This window comes from Cotesia typhae, unplaced genomic scaffold (genome assembly GCF_013202065.1).
Source record: "Cotesia typhae breed Kobodo isofemale line unplaced genomic scaffold, CoteBio_Ctyphae contig_43, whole genome shotgun sequence".
Classification (NCBI taxonomy): Eukaryota; Metazoa; Arthropoda; class Insecta; order Hymenoptera; family Braconidae; genus Cotesia; species Cotesia typhae.
The window spans coordinates 389,299-401,573 of NW_027423752.1; the positions used below are offsets into that span (position 1 = coordinate 389,299).

Sequence of the window (12,275 nt, forward strand, 5' to 3'; positions counted from 1 at the left end):
TAATGATAATAATAATAATACCAAATCACGCCACAGCTATGGCGTATGAAAAGGCGGGAGAATTTGAATGTGTACGTGACTGTTTGGTCATAGGAGTGCGAGGATTTCCCGCTCCGATGACTGGCGCTTTGGTTGGTCTAGTTGGACTTCTGGCCGTTGGTGGCGTGACCGAGGCGGCAGGACCGCCACACAAACATCAAACATGGAGGATAATTCTTTTCCTTCTATATAGAAAAAAGATTTTGGTTGCATTGCACGTTATAAAGTGCTCTTAAGTTGTATATTAATTACTTTTATTTATTTTTATGGTGTTTAAATAAAATAAGTAATTTAATTTAAGGTAAGTTGATTAATTATTTATAAATTGTTCATTGCAATTGATTTTATACATTATTTTTTTTAAGACATTGCAAATTAATGTTATTTTGATAAACATATTTTAAGATTGCAAAGATTATGTTTCGATTATAAATTGCTTTTTCTGTAGTTGACCAATTCACATTTTCAGAGGTTTTTTTTTTTTTTTTTTAAATTTAGCAAATTATTATTTTTTTGGTTTTAGGTGAAAAGGTGAAAAAATTGAAAAATATTAACTATGAGCTTTTGAAGGCATTCGACAGTAAAGATAAAATTTTATGAAAATTAATCTAGCAGATTTTTTATAACTTTTAAATGTTTTGTAATGAATAAATTATAACAAAAGAGTAAAAAAAAATAATATGTAGAAATTTAAAAAAATTAAAAATGCAATATTTTAAAAATAATTTTTTAATTCTAATTTAATAAATTAAAAATAATCAAAAAATTAAAAACGTCGGCTAATTTTATTATTATAATTTTTAATTTCTATTAATAATTAAATTAGATCTAAAAAAATATTTTTAAAAAATTGCACGTATAATTTTATAAATTTTTTACATGTGAAAAGTTTTCTTTTAATTTTTTGAAAATTATTTTTCAATAGAATGAATTATAAAAATTTTTAAATGTCGGCTAATTTAATTTTCATTAATATAAATAACAAAAATAAAATAAAAAATATTCAAGTAATTGTTAACTTTAATTTCTTTGAAATTTTTAAGACTTATAAATTGAAGAAAAAAAAAAAAAAAAAATATTTATTAATAATTACAACAAAAATTTTGCATAAAATAATTTAATAAAATATTTTTTCCAGATACAAATATGTCTGACTCAGAGAGCAGTAATTATTCTGACAATGAAAGCGAACGTGGATCAGCTGCTAGTGGTAGTGAACCCGAAGACAATAGATCAGCAAGATCTGGCAGAGGCAGTGGAAGATCCGCTTCAAGAAGCAGAAGCAGATCACGTTCAAAATCCCGCAGCCGTTCACGTTCTCGTTCAGGCTCCGGTTCAGAGAGAGCTAGAGACGACGAGGCTGAAGAGGCGAATTCAGGAGAGGATGAAAATGTTGAGCCGGAGGAAGAGCCGGAAGGAGAAGACTTGGACAGTGAAGAATATGAAGATGAGGAAGACGACAGGCCACGAAAGAAGAAGAAGAAGGATAGATTCTGTGGATTCATTGATGACGAAGCTGAGGTGGACGATGACGTTGAAGATGACGAAGAATGGGAAGAAGGAGCTCAAGAAATAGGAATCGTTGGGAATGAGGTTGATGAGCTGGGACCAACGGCTCGGGAAATCGAGGGACGTAGACGTGGTACCAATCTCTGGGAATCTCAGCGAGAAGATGAAATTGAAGAGTATTTACGTAAAAAGTATGCTGATGAGTCTGTAGCTCACAAACATTTTGGAGATGGAGGTGAAGAGATGAGTGATGAAATTACTCAGCAGACTCTTTTGCCGGGTGTCAAAGATCCTAATTTGTGGATGATTAAATGTCGTATCGGGGAAGAAAAAGCAACGGTACTTCTTTTGATGCGTAAATTTTTGACGTATCTTAATACTGAAAATCCATTGCAAATAAAATCAGTTGTTGCGCCCGAAGGAGTCAAAGGTTACATTTATATTGAAGCTTACAAACAACCACACGTTAAAGCAGCTATTGAAAGCGTGGGCAATCTCAGACACGGTATTTGGAAGCAACAGATGGTACCGATAAAAGAAATGACTGATGTGTTGAGAGTTGTTAAAGAACAAACTGGATTGAGAGCTAAACAATGGGTAAGATTGAAACGTGGTATCAATAAAGACGATATTGCGCAAGTTGATTACGTTGACCTTGCTCAAAATCAAGTATACTTGAAATTATTACCCAGAATAGACTACACTAGACCACGTGGAGCGTTAAGAACTGCTCAAGCTGAAATAGACGCTAAACGCAAAAAGAAGAGAAGACCACCTGCAAAACCATTTGACCCAGAGGCTATTCGAGCTATTGGTGGAGAAGTAACGAGTGACGGAGACTTTTTAATTTTTGAGGGTAATCGTTACAGTCGCAAAGGATTTTTGTATAAAAATTATAATACAAATGCTATTATTGTCGAGGGAGTTAAACCAACATTGTCAGAGCTGGAACGTTTTGAAGAAGCTCCGGAGGGTATTGATATCGAATTGAGTGGAACTCCGACTACTGGTAATGGACGAGAAGATTCATCAATAGCCCATTCGTTCAGTAACGGAGACAATGTTGAAGTTTGTGAGGGTGAATTGATGAATCTCCAAGGTAAAATTGTATCTATCGACGGAAATATAATAATGGTCTTACCCAAACATGAAGAACTGAAAGAACCTCTTGAATTCCAAGCCAATGAATTGAGGAAGTATTTTACAATGGGGGATCACGTAAAAGTTGTTGCAGGAAGATATGAAGGAGATACTGGTTTAATTGTTCGAGTTGAACAGAATCGAGTTGTCTTATTTTCTGACTTGTCGATGCACGAATTAGAAGTTCTTCCCCGTGATCTTCAGTTGTGCTCAGATATGGCGACTGGAGTCGACAGCTTAGGTCAATTCCAATGGGGTGATTTAGTGCACTTAGATGCCCAAACAGTGGGTGTTATTGTACGATTAGAGCGTGAAAATTTCCACGTTTTGTCTATGCACGGTAAAGTTGTAGAAGCAAGACCCCAGGGACTGTCCAAGTTCCGGGAGAATCGTAATCCTGTGGCTTTGGATTCTCAACAGAATACCATCCAGAAAAAGGACATTGTTAAAGTAGTTGATGGACCACACGCTGGGCGTGATGGTGAAATAAAACATTTGTATCGTAGCTTTGCATTTTTACATTCTCGTATGTATGTAGACAATGGTGGAATATTTGTTTGCAAAACACGTCATCTCCAATTAGCTGGTGGTAACAAAACAATAACATCAATATTACCGAGCTTTGGTTTTATGTCACCGCGCATTGCTTCACCAATGCACCCAAGCGGTGGCGGATTTGGCAGAGGAGGAGGTGGTGGTGGTGGACGTGGCCGTGGACGCGGTGGTGGCGCTCGCCGAGACCGAGAATTAATTGGTACAACAATTAAAATCACCGGAGGACCGTACAAAGGAAATGTTGGAATTGTTAAAGATGCAACAGAGACTACAGCTCGTGTTGAGCTGCATTCAACATGCCAAACTATATCTGTCGACAGATCACACATTGCCAATGTTGGAGTGCCAAACAAGGACGGTGGTTTCAGCTCCTACAGCAGAACACCAGCCTACGGAGCAGGCGGTCAGACACCAATGTACGCTCGCGATGGTGCCAAGACACCAATGCACGGCTCTCAAACTCCGATGTACGAAAATGGATCTCGTACTCCTCATTTCGGTTCTATGACGCCATCGCACGATGGATCTCGCACACCTGGACAGTCTGGAGCGTGGGATCCTACGGTTACTAATACTCCGGCTCGGAACAATGACTTTGATAACTACAGCATGGAGGAAGGTGGATCTCCGGGCTATGCTCCGGGGTATCCGTCTACTGGGGGTCCATTCACACCTCAGACACCCGGGACTATGTACGGGTCAGAACAAAGTTACAGTCCTTATCAACCGAGTCCTAGTCCAGCTGCTAGCGCTACTGCTAGTCCTAGCCCTGCTGGATATGTCGCAACTCCTTCACCTTCTGGTACTGGATACACTACAAGTCCACATGGAGCTTTTGCAACTCCTTCACCGATGAGCTACAGTCCAATGACTCCAGGTAATTTATTATTATTATTATTATTATTATTATTTTTTTTTTATTGTACATTATTAACAAAAATATATATTTAATAGGTGTTGCTGGCAGTCCATACAATCCACAGACACCTGGGTCTGGATTAGATACTGGTATTGGATCAGCTATGCTTGGTAATTCTGAGTGGCATACAGTTGACATTGAAGTTAGAGTTAAAGACGCTCATAACGACCCGGCTTTGGCTGGACAACAAGGTGTTGTCAGAGGAATATCGGTATGTTTATCATTACCATTACAATTATTTTGTGTTACTGATTTCATAAGGGCGTATAATAAAAATTCTATTTTTTTTTTTTCAAAGTCCAAAAAAAATTTTTAGTTTGAAGAAAAATTTTTTTTTGCATTTATTCACGTTTCATACAAAAATACGTTAATTACCGAAAAAAAAATTTTTTATACGCCCTTAAGGCATCCGAGGTGAGTCCCAGGAACCGTAAAGGCATATAAAAAAATTATTTTTGAAAATCTACGTATTTTTTCATGAAATGTGCAAAAATGCAAAAAAAATTTTTTCTTCAAATTAAAAATTTTTTGGACTTGGAAAAAAAAAATTTTTTTATTATTTTTTTTTTATAATTATTATTAACTCAATTCTTATTTATTATTTTTTTTTACAGGGAGGAATGTGTTCTGTATTTCTACCCGCTGAAGATCGCGTTGTCAACTTAATTTGCGATCAGTTGGAACCAGTTTTACCGAGCCACGGTGACCGAGTAAAAGTAATTTTAGGAGAAGATCGTGAAAGTGTTGGAAATTTGTTGTCCATCGACAATCAAGAAGGTGTTGTTAAACTCAGCACTGGTGAACTTAAAATGTTGCATCTAAGATTTTTATGTAAAATGAAAGGATAAATTTTACAAACTTTTAAGTGACCTAACACGTTGCTTAATTATCTATTTTTTTTTTTTTTTTTTTTTTTTCATAACTATTAAAAATATGTAATGTCATTAAGGAAAAATATATTACAAGATTATATAATTAAATGGAGGTATTTATGTAAGCGACCAGTGTATTTCTATTTTAGAAATATTGCTTTTAAAATTTGCAATTACTTACGTCATTTATTTTGATATTATTATAAGTTTATCGGGTTTTTTTCTTTTTTTTTCATAGTTATTAATTTAAATTAATAAAAAAATAAATTGAATTTAAAGTACTTACTTGGTGGCGCTGACGTTAGTGAGTTGTTTTTTTCTCACAGCTGTTCATAACCTTACTGATCCAAATAAAGTTATTTATTTTCTAAACATACTTATTTACTCACGCAAAATGTCAAGAATATTTTTAGGCAATTTAAAAGTAATTAATAGTGTAATAACTAGCTGTGGTAAATCAAAAATAACGTCAAGATTGGCGTATTTGGGGGTTGGAGTCATAGCAACAGGTAATACTAATATTTAATTATATTAAAGCTAGCTGACTTTTTTAATTAAAAAAAATTTTTTTTTCATCTAATGAATTAGAACTAAAAAAATATGATGAAAATTAATTTAGCATATATTTGATAATTTTTAGAATTTTTGTTAACAATTAAATTATAGGAAAAAAAATTTTTTTAAAATTGACATTTAGAAATTTAAAAAAATAAAAAATGCAGTTTTTTTTAAATAATTTTTTATGATAAATTTAATTGTTAAATAAAATCAAAAATTACACGCATTTTTTTTCAAATTTTTTACAAATTACACTTAAAGTTTTTTACAAATGAATTTTTCTTTTTTTTTACTTTTTTATAATAATTTTTTCAATAAAAAAAAATATTCTAAAAATTTTTAAATGTCATCACACTGAAGTTGAAAGACATTAAAAGTATTTTTATAATTTTATAGCAATGAAATAATTATGGAAAAACCTTAATAAAAAAAATTTGAAAAACTATACGTGCAATTTTTTTTTAAATTTTTTTATTGCTAATTCAATTAATAAAAAAAAAATGAAAATTTTTCGTTGTCAGCTAATTTAAGTTTCATAAAAAAATCAGGAAAAAAATTGACATGTAGAAACCTAAAAAATTAAAAAATGCAATTTTGAAAAAAATAATTTTTTTTTTAATAAATTTATTTGCTAAAAAAAATTTTTAAAATGGTCAAGTGGCTGGTAACTTTAATGTCATTTAAATATCGGCTATCTTAATTTTCATTCAGTGTCATTAAATGTCATGAAAATTAATTCAGCAGATATTTAATAATTTTAAGAATTTTGGTGACAAGTAAATTATTGAAAAATAATTGACATGTGGAAATCTAAAAAAATAAAAAATTAAATTTTTTTGAACAAATTTGTTTGCTAAAAAATTGTCAAGTAACTGCTAACTTTAATTTTATTTAAATGTCGGCTAACTTAATTTTTATTAACAGGAATTGTAACATACAGTAGTTCAAAAAATGAAGTGTATGCAGCTCAACCACAACTGGATGTATCTAAATTTATGGCAAGCCCAATAACTCCAGTGAAAGAATTAAAAAAACATGGGAGTAGTATGAAAAGTAAAATGGAAATTCTCATTTTAAAAATACAAGCTGACTTTTGTAAATCCTTAGAGTCATTTGAAGATGAAGAACGCTTCAAAGTTGACAGGTGGTTGCGCACAGAGGGTGGTGGTGGTATTACCTGTGTGATGCAAGAAGGTAAAGTTTTCGAGAAAGCCGGCGTTAACATTTCCGTAGTATCTGGTATGTTACCACCAGGTGCTATCCAACAAATGCGAGCACGTGGTAAACGAATGGACGAAGGCAGCTTGCCATTCTTCGCAGCAGGTGTTAGTGCTGTCATTCATCCACGTAATCCAATGATACCCACAATACATTTTAATTATCGTTATTTTGAAGTTGTTAATAACGACGGTACTGTACAATGGTGGTTTGGAGGCGGAACTGATCTGACTCCGTATTATTTAAATGAAGATGATGCTCGTCACTTTCATGAGACTCTTAAAAAAGCCTGCGACCAGCACGATCCATCTTACTACTCAAGATTTAAAAAATGGTGCGATGAATATTTTTTTATTAAACACCGCGGCGAGTGTCGAGGAGTTGGTGGGATATTTTTTGATGATATAGACACACCTAATCAAGATGCGGCGTTTAATTTCGTTAGCTCGTGTGCTGAGTCTGTTATACCGTCTTATGTTCCCTTGGTTGCTAAGCACAAAGACGATGGCTATGGATATGCTGAACGTCAATGGCAACTGCTGAGAAGAGGACGTTACGTTGAATTTAATTTAATTTACGATCGTGGAACCAAGTTTGGACTTTATACTCCCGGTGCCAGGTATGAAAGTATTTTGATGTCGTTGCCGTTAACTGCAAGGTGGGAGTATATGCACGAACCAGCTGTTGGATCTAAAGAAGCTCAACTTATGGAAGTACTCCGTACTCCTAAAAACTGGCTCAATATTAAAGAATAAATTGTTAAGAATGTTAATTTTTAATTACTAAGACTGATGGGGATTTTATTATTCCATGTTAATAGTTATTGAATTTTCGGTGATTATTTACAAGTTGGGTCTAGCATTTTAATTTGCATTTTTTTGAACGAAATTTCTATTTGATTTTATTGATATTTTTTTTTTTTTTTGTTTTGAAAATATATTAAAAAATGAACAATTAAAAAAAAAAGTTGATTACCACAATTTTAACAAATTTATAATTTTTTTTTTAATTGTTGGTTTTTTTTATGTACTTTTCAAAAAAAGATAAAATAGAAATTTTATCCAAAAACATGAGACAAAATTTTTTCTAACTTCGGAAGGCAAAAAAACTATCGAAATCTTTACTTTTTTCTTTCACGATATTTTTTATCATAAATACGCTGTAAAAACAAGCAGAAAAAAAATTAAAAAATGTTAATTTTTGACCTAGATAAGGCCAAAAATCGGGTGGACCCCACTCGTAAATAATCACCGAATTTTATTTCATTTAAAAATGGCATTACGGAAATTAAAATACTTAAATAAATGTTGTAAAAAATATTTTTTCATTTATAAATAAATATACAAATATTTATTTTAATTACTCCGTACAAAATATTTTATTTCAACAACCAACGATAAAATATTGATTAGTTTTTAATTTTAAATATTTTAGTCACTAATCTCTAATCCTTCCATTTGAATTTTAAGTTTAATTTCTTCTTCATACTTTTCTTCTTCAATGGATAATTTTTTTAAGTAACTAGCAAAGAATTCTTTGGCCATGCGACTATTTTCAGCGAACTGTTCTTCTGTATCATTCATTTCTTCATTTTTTTCAGCTGAATACGCAGATGCATCTGATCCGTCGGAAAAAGCATCAACATTATCCATTTGAAATTGTCGATGGTACCCATTATCAAAATTTGAAAGTATTTCATTCAAAGAGTAGCGTTCATTTGAGGATACAGGGCCACTTGGTGTGCGTCTACGACGAGGTAAATCTTTGAAGTCAATTTGTTGGTCTTCCGAAATTTCTTCGTCTTCAACAATTTTTTTCCGTGCATTTTTCATCAATCCTTTACTCAATTTTCTTTCTGTAATTTGCCGAATGTCCAAATTATCAAGTGATTTATCAAGTGTAAAATGATCACCGTGACAAGCTTGATTCTTGACACAGTATTTAACAAATTCTCTCCAGTAATAATCTTGCTGCAAAATATCCGGGTGCCCTACAACAATAAGCAACGATTTGGCACGAGTTAAAGCTACATTGAATCTTTTAGGATTAGACAAAAACCCGATGTGAAAAGTATTTTCTTCGGTCTTGTAAATAACTGACCGCACTGTTGAAATAATAATAATATCTTTTTCTTGACCTTGAAAAACTTCGACGGTTCCAACGGAGATATTATTTAAATGATGATATTCAAAAGCTTTGTGCATTATACTTCTCTGTAATTTATAAGGAGTAATAATTCCAATATCTTCAGGCATAACAATTTTATCACCTAATTTAGAATATAATAATTTTTTGACATAATGAATGACTTGGCTGATTTCGTTATCATTGTAAACACTGGGAGAATATTTTTTACGACCCTCTTTACCTTTGACTGCATGAAAAATCACAGGGAAATTTTTCCTCGGCAGCATTGGCCAATCAACAGCTCGAGTTGTATGCATACTACCCATAGCGACCAATTCACCCTCATAGAATAAATCATTAGGCACGCTCAAGATCGCTTCATGGCAACGATAATTTTGGATTAATTTAGTTACATAACGTGGGTTGTATTTATTATTTTGCTTTGCGTACAAAGACCAACTCATTAAACGCTCTAACATGCTTTTCCCCAGAAGAGGTTCAGCGACTCTGGATTGAATTGTAGGGCCCAGCTGTTTAGGATCTCCAGCAATTACAACTTGTCCGCTAAATTTAGTTGAATTTGTTGAATCTTTTCCACACATCAACACTAATGGAATTAATGTATCAATCTCTGTTGCCTGTCCTGCTTCATCTATGAACAAATATGAAAAATAATTCTCACGTAATTTGTATCCGTGCAGACGAATACAAGTTGCTAAAGTTGTTATGACTATTTTTTTGGTCATGAAGACTTCTTTGTTGACGAAAACGGTTTTACCATCGGCAAAGTTAGAAAATGATTTTAATTCTTGTTTTACATCATCGCTGCTTCTAGAAGAACTGTACATACGGTACATAAAATCATCTTCAACAAATCCTAGATTTTTGAGAAGTCTCTCGGCAATTTCATCAGCTGCGGCGTTTGAAGGCGTACAAATTAAAATTTTAGTTGATGAATTTTTTTTCATTATCTGACAAATTGTCTCGACTAACGTTGAAGTTTTCCCGGTACCTGGTGGTCCAAAAAGAATATAAGGCGCTGTGTGAGACGTCTTGTTTAGAATGTTCAAAACTGCTTGCTGCTGTTCAGGATTTTTCTCGATACTCTTGTTGATCCACTTGATTTTTTTGTTATCACCGATAACATAACTCGAAGATTGTGAAGTTGGAAATAACATCGAGGTGATATTTTCCTTATCAACAGTATCAAGAATATAATTCCAACATTTAGCTGTCCAATCATCAATATGGAAGACAATATTGAATAATTGATCTTGTGTATAAATTTTACGAAATGACAGTGGTACATTGACACTTACATAATCTTGGCCAACATGAGTCACGATACCAACGCAATGATTTTTTCCATTTGCTTGCATAAGATCAATCTGATCGAATTCTTTTAACGACGGGCGATCCTCCAGTAATCCGGGTACTGCAACTAAAAATTCATCCGGCTTTTTCTGTGAACGTTCCAGTCTTTGATTAAATAAAGAATATTTATGCATGTCCTTGAGGCATTGATGATACTCAATGTACAAAAGCAATTTCCAGAAGTACCAGTAATTTTGTTCATTTAGTTTGTTGTAATCAAAACTGGCAATGCCTGATACAATTGCATAATACTGAGCATGGATTTCGGTCATACCCGAAAATGGTTTTATTTTTTTATCAAGCACTTCTGATAGCTGGACTGGTATGAAAGCACCGCCCATAGAAAAAAGTGGTAATCCATCAATGCTGTTTGCAATTAAAAAAAATTTATTATTATTATTATTATTATTATTATTATTATTATTATTATTATTATTATTATTTATATTTATATTATTAAGAGAATAAGCAAATTTTGTGGCCAGTGTATTTATATGATAAAATCGGTTTTTCTTTAAGTGAAATTTAGTGTTATTGCAAAGGTCTTGATTTGAATTTATGCCTTTTCAAGATTTCATATTCTCACCGATAGTCAATTTATATTATAAGTATTTGGGCTGCATTCAAAAATATCTCTAGATGCATAATTAAGAAATTACCTTTTATCGAGTGAAATATTGACATTTTTAAAGATATAAGCTCATCTCGATGTTATACTCATCGAGACCTTTCATTTGAGTACCCACATCAATTTTTCATATATTTATATATATTATGTAAATATGAAAAATATATAAAAATGCATGTGGGTACTCAAATGAAAGCTCTTGATGAGTGTAACATCGGGAGGAGTTTATATCTTGAAAAATGTCAATAATTAAGAAATTACATTGTCATCCGGTTATTTTGTCTACGATTTATTTATTATGACACTAAAGTTAGCCGACGTTTTAAATTTTTTGATTATTTTTCTTTTGTTAAATTAGAACTAAAAAATTGCACTCGTAGTTTTTAAATTTTTTTACAAATGAAATTTAAAAAAAATTTTTTTGCAATAATTTTATCAAGAAAAAATTATAAAAATTTTTGAATGTCGGCTAACTTAATTTTCATTTATTTTGTCTAAGGTTTTTTTGTTAGAATTGGATCGAGTACCTTGGCTGATAATAATAACCATCTCTCTTAATTATTACTATTATGTTTACTAATAAATAAAATTATCAAAATATTTATTTACTAATAGCTTACCAATCTTTAGAACTTTTGGTTTTAATTAAATCTTCAATATTGTTTTGGTCTTGATTCCAGTGTTCCATTATTATTTCTAACCTATAAAAGTAAATAATGTGTTACAAAATGGTTAGAGTAATTTAAAAAGCTAAAATAAATGTACTTATTCTACTGAACCAGCTCAGCGTTAAAAAAAAAAAACACCAGAAAATTAAAGAACGTTGATGAGTTTTTAAAAAAAAAAAAAAAAAAAAAAGATAAATAAACACACAAGCTCGTTATCAAGATTAAAAACCATTAATGGCAACAGATGGTAACAGCGAGTACTTAATATGTACTTGAATTGTTTTCTCAAAATATAAAACAAAAATTAACATAATAATAACGATTATTCAAATGAACATCACTCACAAATTTAAACATTTAAAAAAAAAAATTAAAAGTATCATGTGCGTGTTTTCAGGAAGTAATATTTAGGTTATACTGTGTATGAAAAACCGAGAAGAGGACGAATGAAATAATGGATGATAGAGCCCCAGCTGTTTGTTTTGTTTTCAAGCATGATATTCACGTGATGCCGCTGGTGGCTGATGGCGGCGCGTAAGTGCCAACTGTTTCGCGGTTTTCTATTGGCTGAAATTGTGCACTCGTGAACAGCAACGACCAATGAGGTTAGTCGTAAGAAAGGATGACTGGTCTTGTGCGATGCAGAAACATTTGACATCGATAAATGC

General features: G+C 32.1%; 3 protein-coding genes across 8 annotated transcripts in view; 2 read left to right on the forward strand and 1 right to left on the reverse strand.

Annotated features, from left to right (window-relative positions):
• Positions 1-1,177: 1,177 nt before the first annotated feature.
• Positions 1,178-5,075, forward strand: Spt5 (Transcription elongation factor subunit Spt5). The gene is made up of 3 exons (XM_074244406.1): positions 1,178-4,120; positions 4,198-4,373; positions 4,777-5,075. Exons 1-3 carry the CDS (start codon positions 1,186-1,188, stop codon positions 5,008-5,010), a joined length of 3,345 nt encoding a protein of 1,114 aa, XP_074100507.1. The 5' UTR covers positions 1,178-1,185; the 3' UTR covers positions 5,011-5,075.
• Positions 5,076-5,218: 143 nt separating this feature from the next.
• On the forward strand, positions 5,219-8,169 carry Coprox (oxygen-dependent coproporphyrinogen-III oxidase). 2 transcript variants are annotated; one of them, XM_074244413.1, is made up of 3 exons: positions 5,219-5,543; positions 6,517-6,645; positions 6,700-8,169. In XM_074244413.1, the coding sequence occupies exons 1-3, from the start codon at positions 5,429-5,431 to the stop codon at positions 7,563-7,565; spliced, it is 1,110 nt and encodes a 369-aa protein (XP_074100514.1). In that variant the 5' UTR covers positions 5,219-5,428; the 3' UTR covers positions 7,566-8,169. The 2 variants fall into 2 exon arrangements, with proteins under 2 accessions (XP_074100514.1, XP_074100513.1); XM_074244412.1 differs by having other exon boundaries at positions 6,517-8,169.
• The window catches only part of LOC141528374 (putative helicase mov-10-B.1), a 66,719-nt gene continuing 62,573 nt past the window's right edge, over positions 8,130-12,275 (reverse strand). The window contains exons 1-3 of one of the 5 annotated variants that reach the window (XM_074244409.1): positions 12,113-12,131; positions 11,560-11,640; positions 8,130-10,677 (exon numbers count right to left, since the gene is read on the reverse strand). In XM_074244409.1, coding sequence (XP_074100510.1) covers positions 8,241-10,677; positions 11,560-11,627 — 2,505 coding nt within the window. In that variant the 5' untranslated portion in view covers positions 11,628-11,640; positions 12,113-12,131 and the 3' untranslated portion in view covers positions 8,130-8,240. Of the gene's footprint in view, positions 10,678-11,559; positions 11,641-11,704; positions 11,723-11,812; positions 11,831-11,952; positions 12,086-12,112; positions 12,132-12,275 lie in introns of those variants that run through there. The other 4 variants (XM_074244407.1, XM_074244408.1, XM_074244410.1 and 1 more) reach the window with 4 other exon arrangements.

Excerpts from the sequence above, each read along its gene's own strand:
- Spt5 (XM_074244406.1), top strand. The coding sequence starts at position 1,186 with ATGTCTGACTCAGAGAGCAGTAATTATTCTGACAATGAAAGCGAACGT. Across the intron at positions 4,121-4,197 it reads CTACAGTCCAATGACTCCAG|GTGTTGCTGGCAGTCCATAC; the intron begins GTAATTTATTAT and ends TATATTTAATAG. Across the intron at positions 4,374-4,776 it reads GTGTTGTCAGAGGAATATCG|GGAGGAATGTGTTCTGTATT; the intron begins GTATGTTTATCA and ends TTTTTTTTACAG.
- Coprox (XM_074244412.1), top strand. The coding sequence starts at position 5,429 with ATGTCAAGAATATTTTTAGGCAATTTAAAAGTAATTAATAGTGTAATA. Across the intron at positions 5,544-6,516 it reads GGTTGGAGTCATAGCAACAG|GAATTGTAACATACAGTAGT; the intron begins GTAATACTAATA and ends TTTTATTAACAG.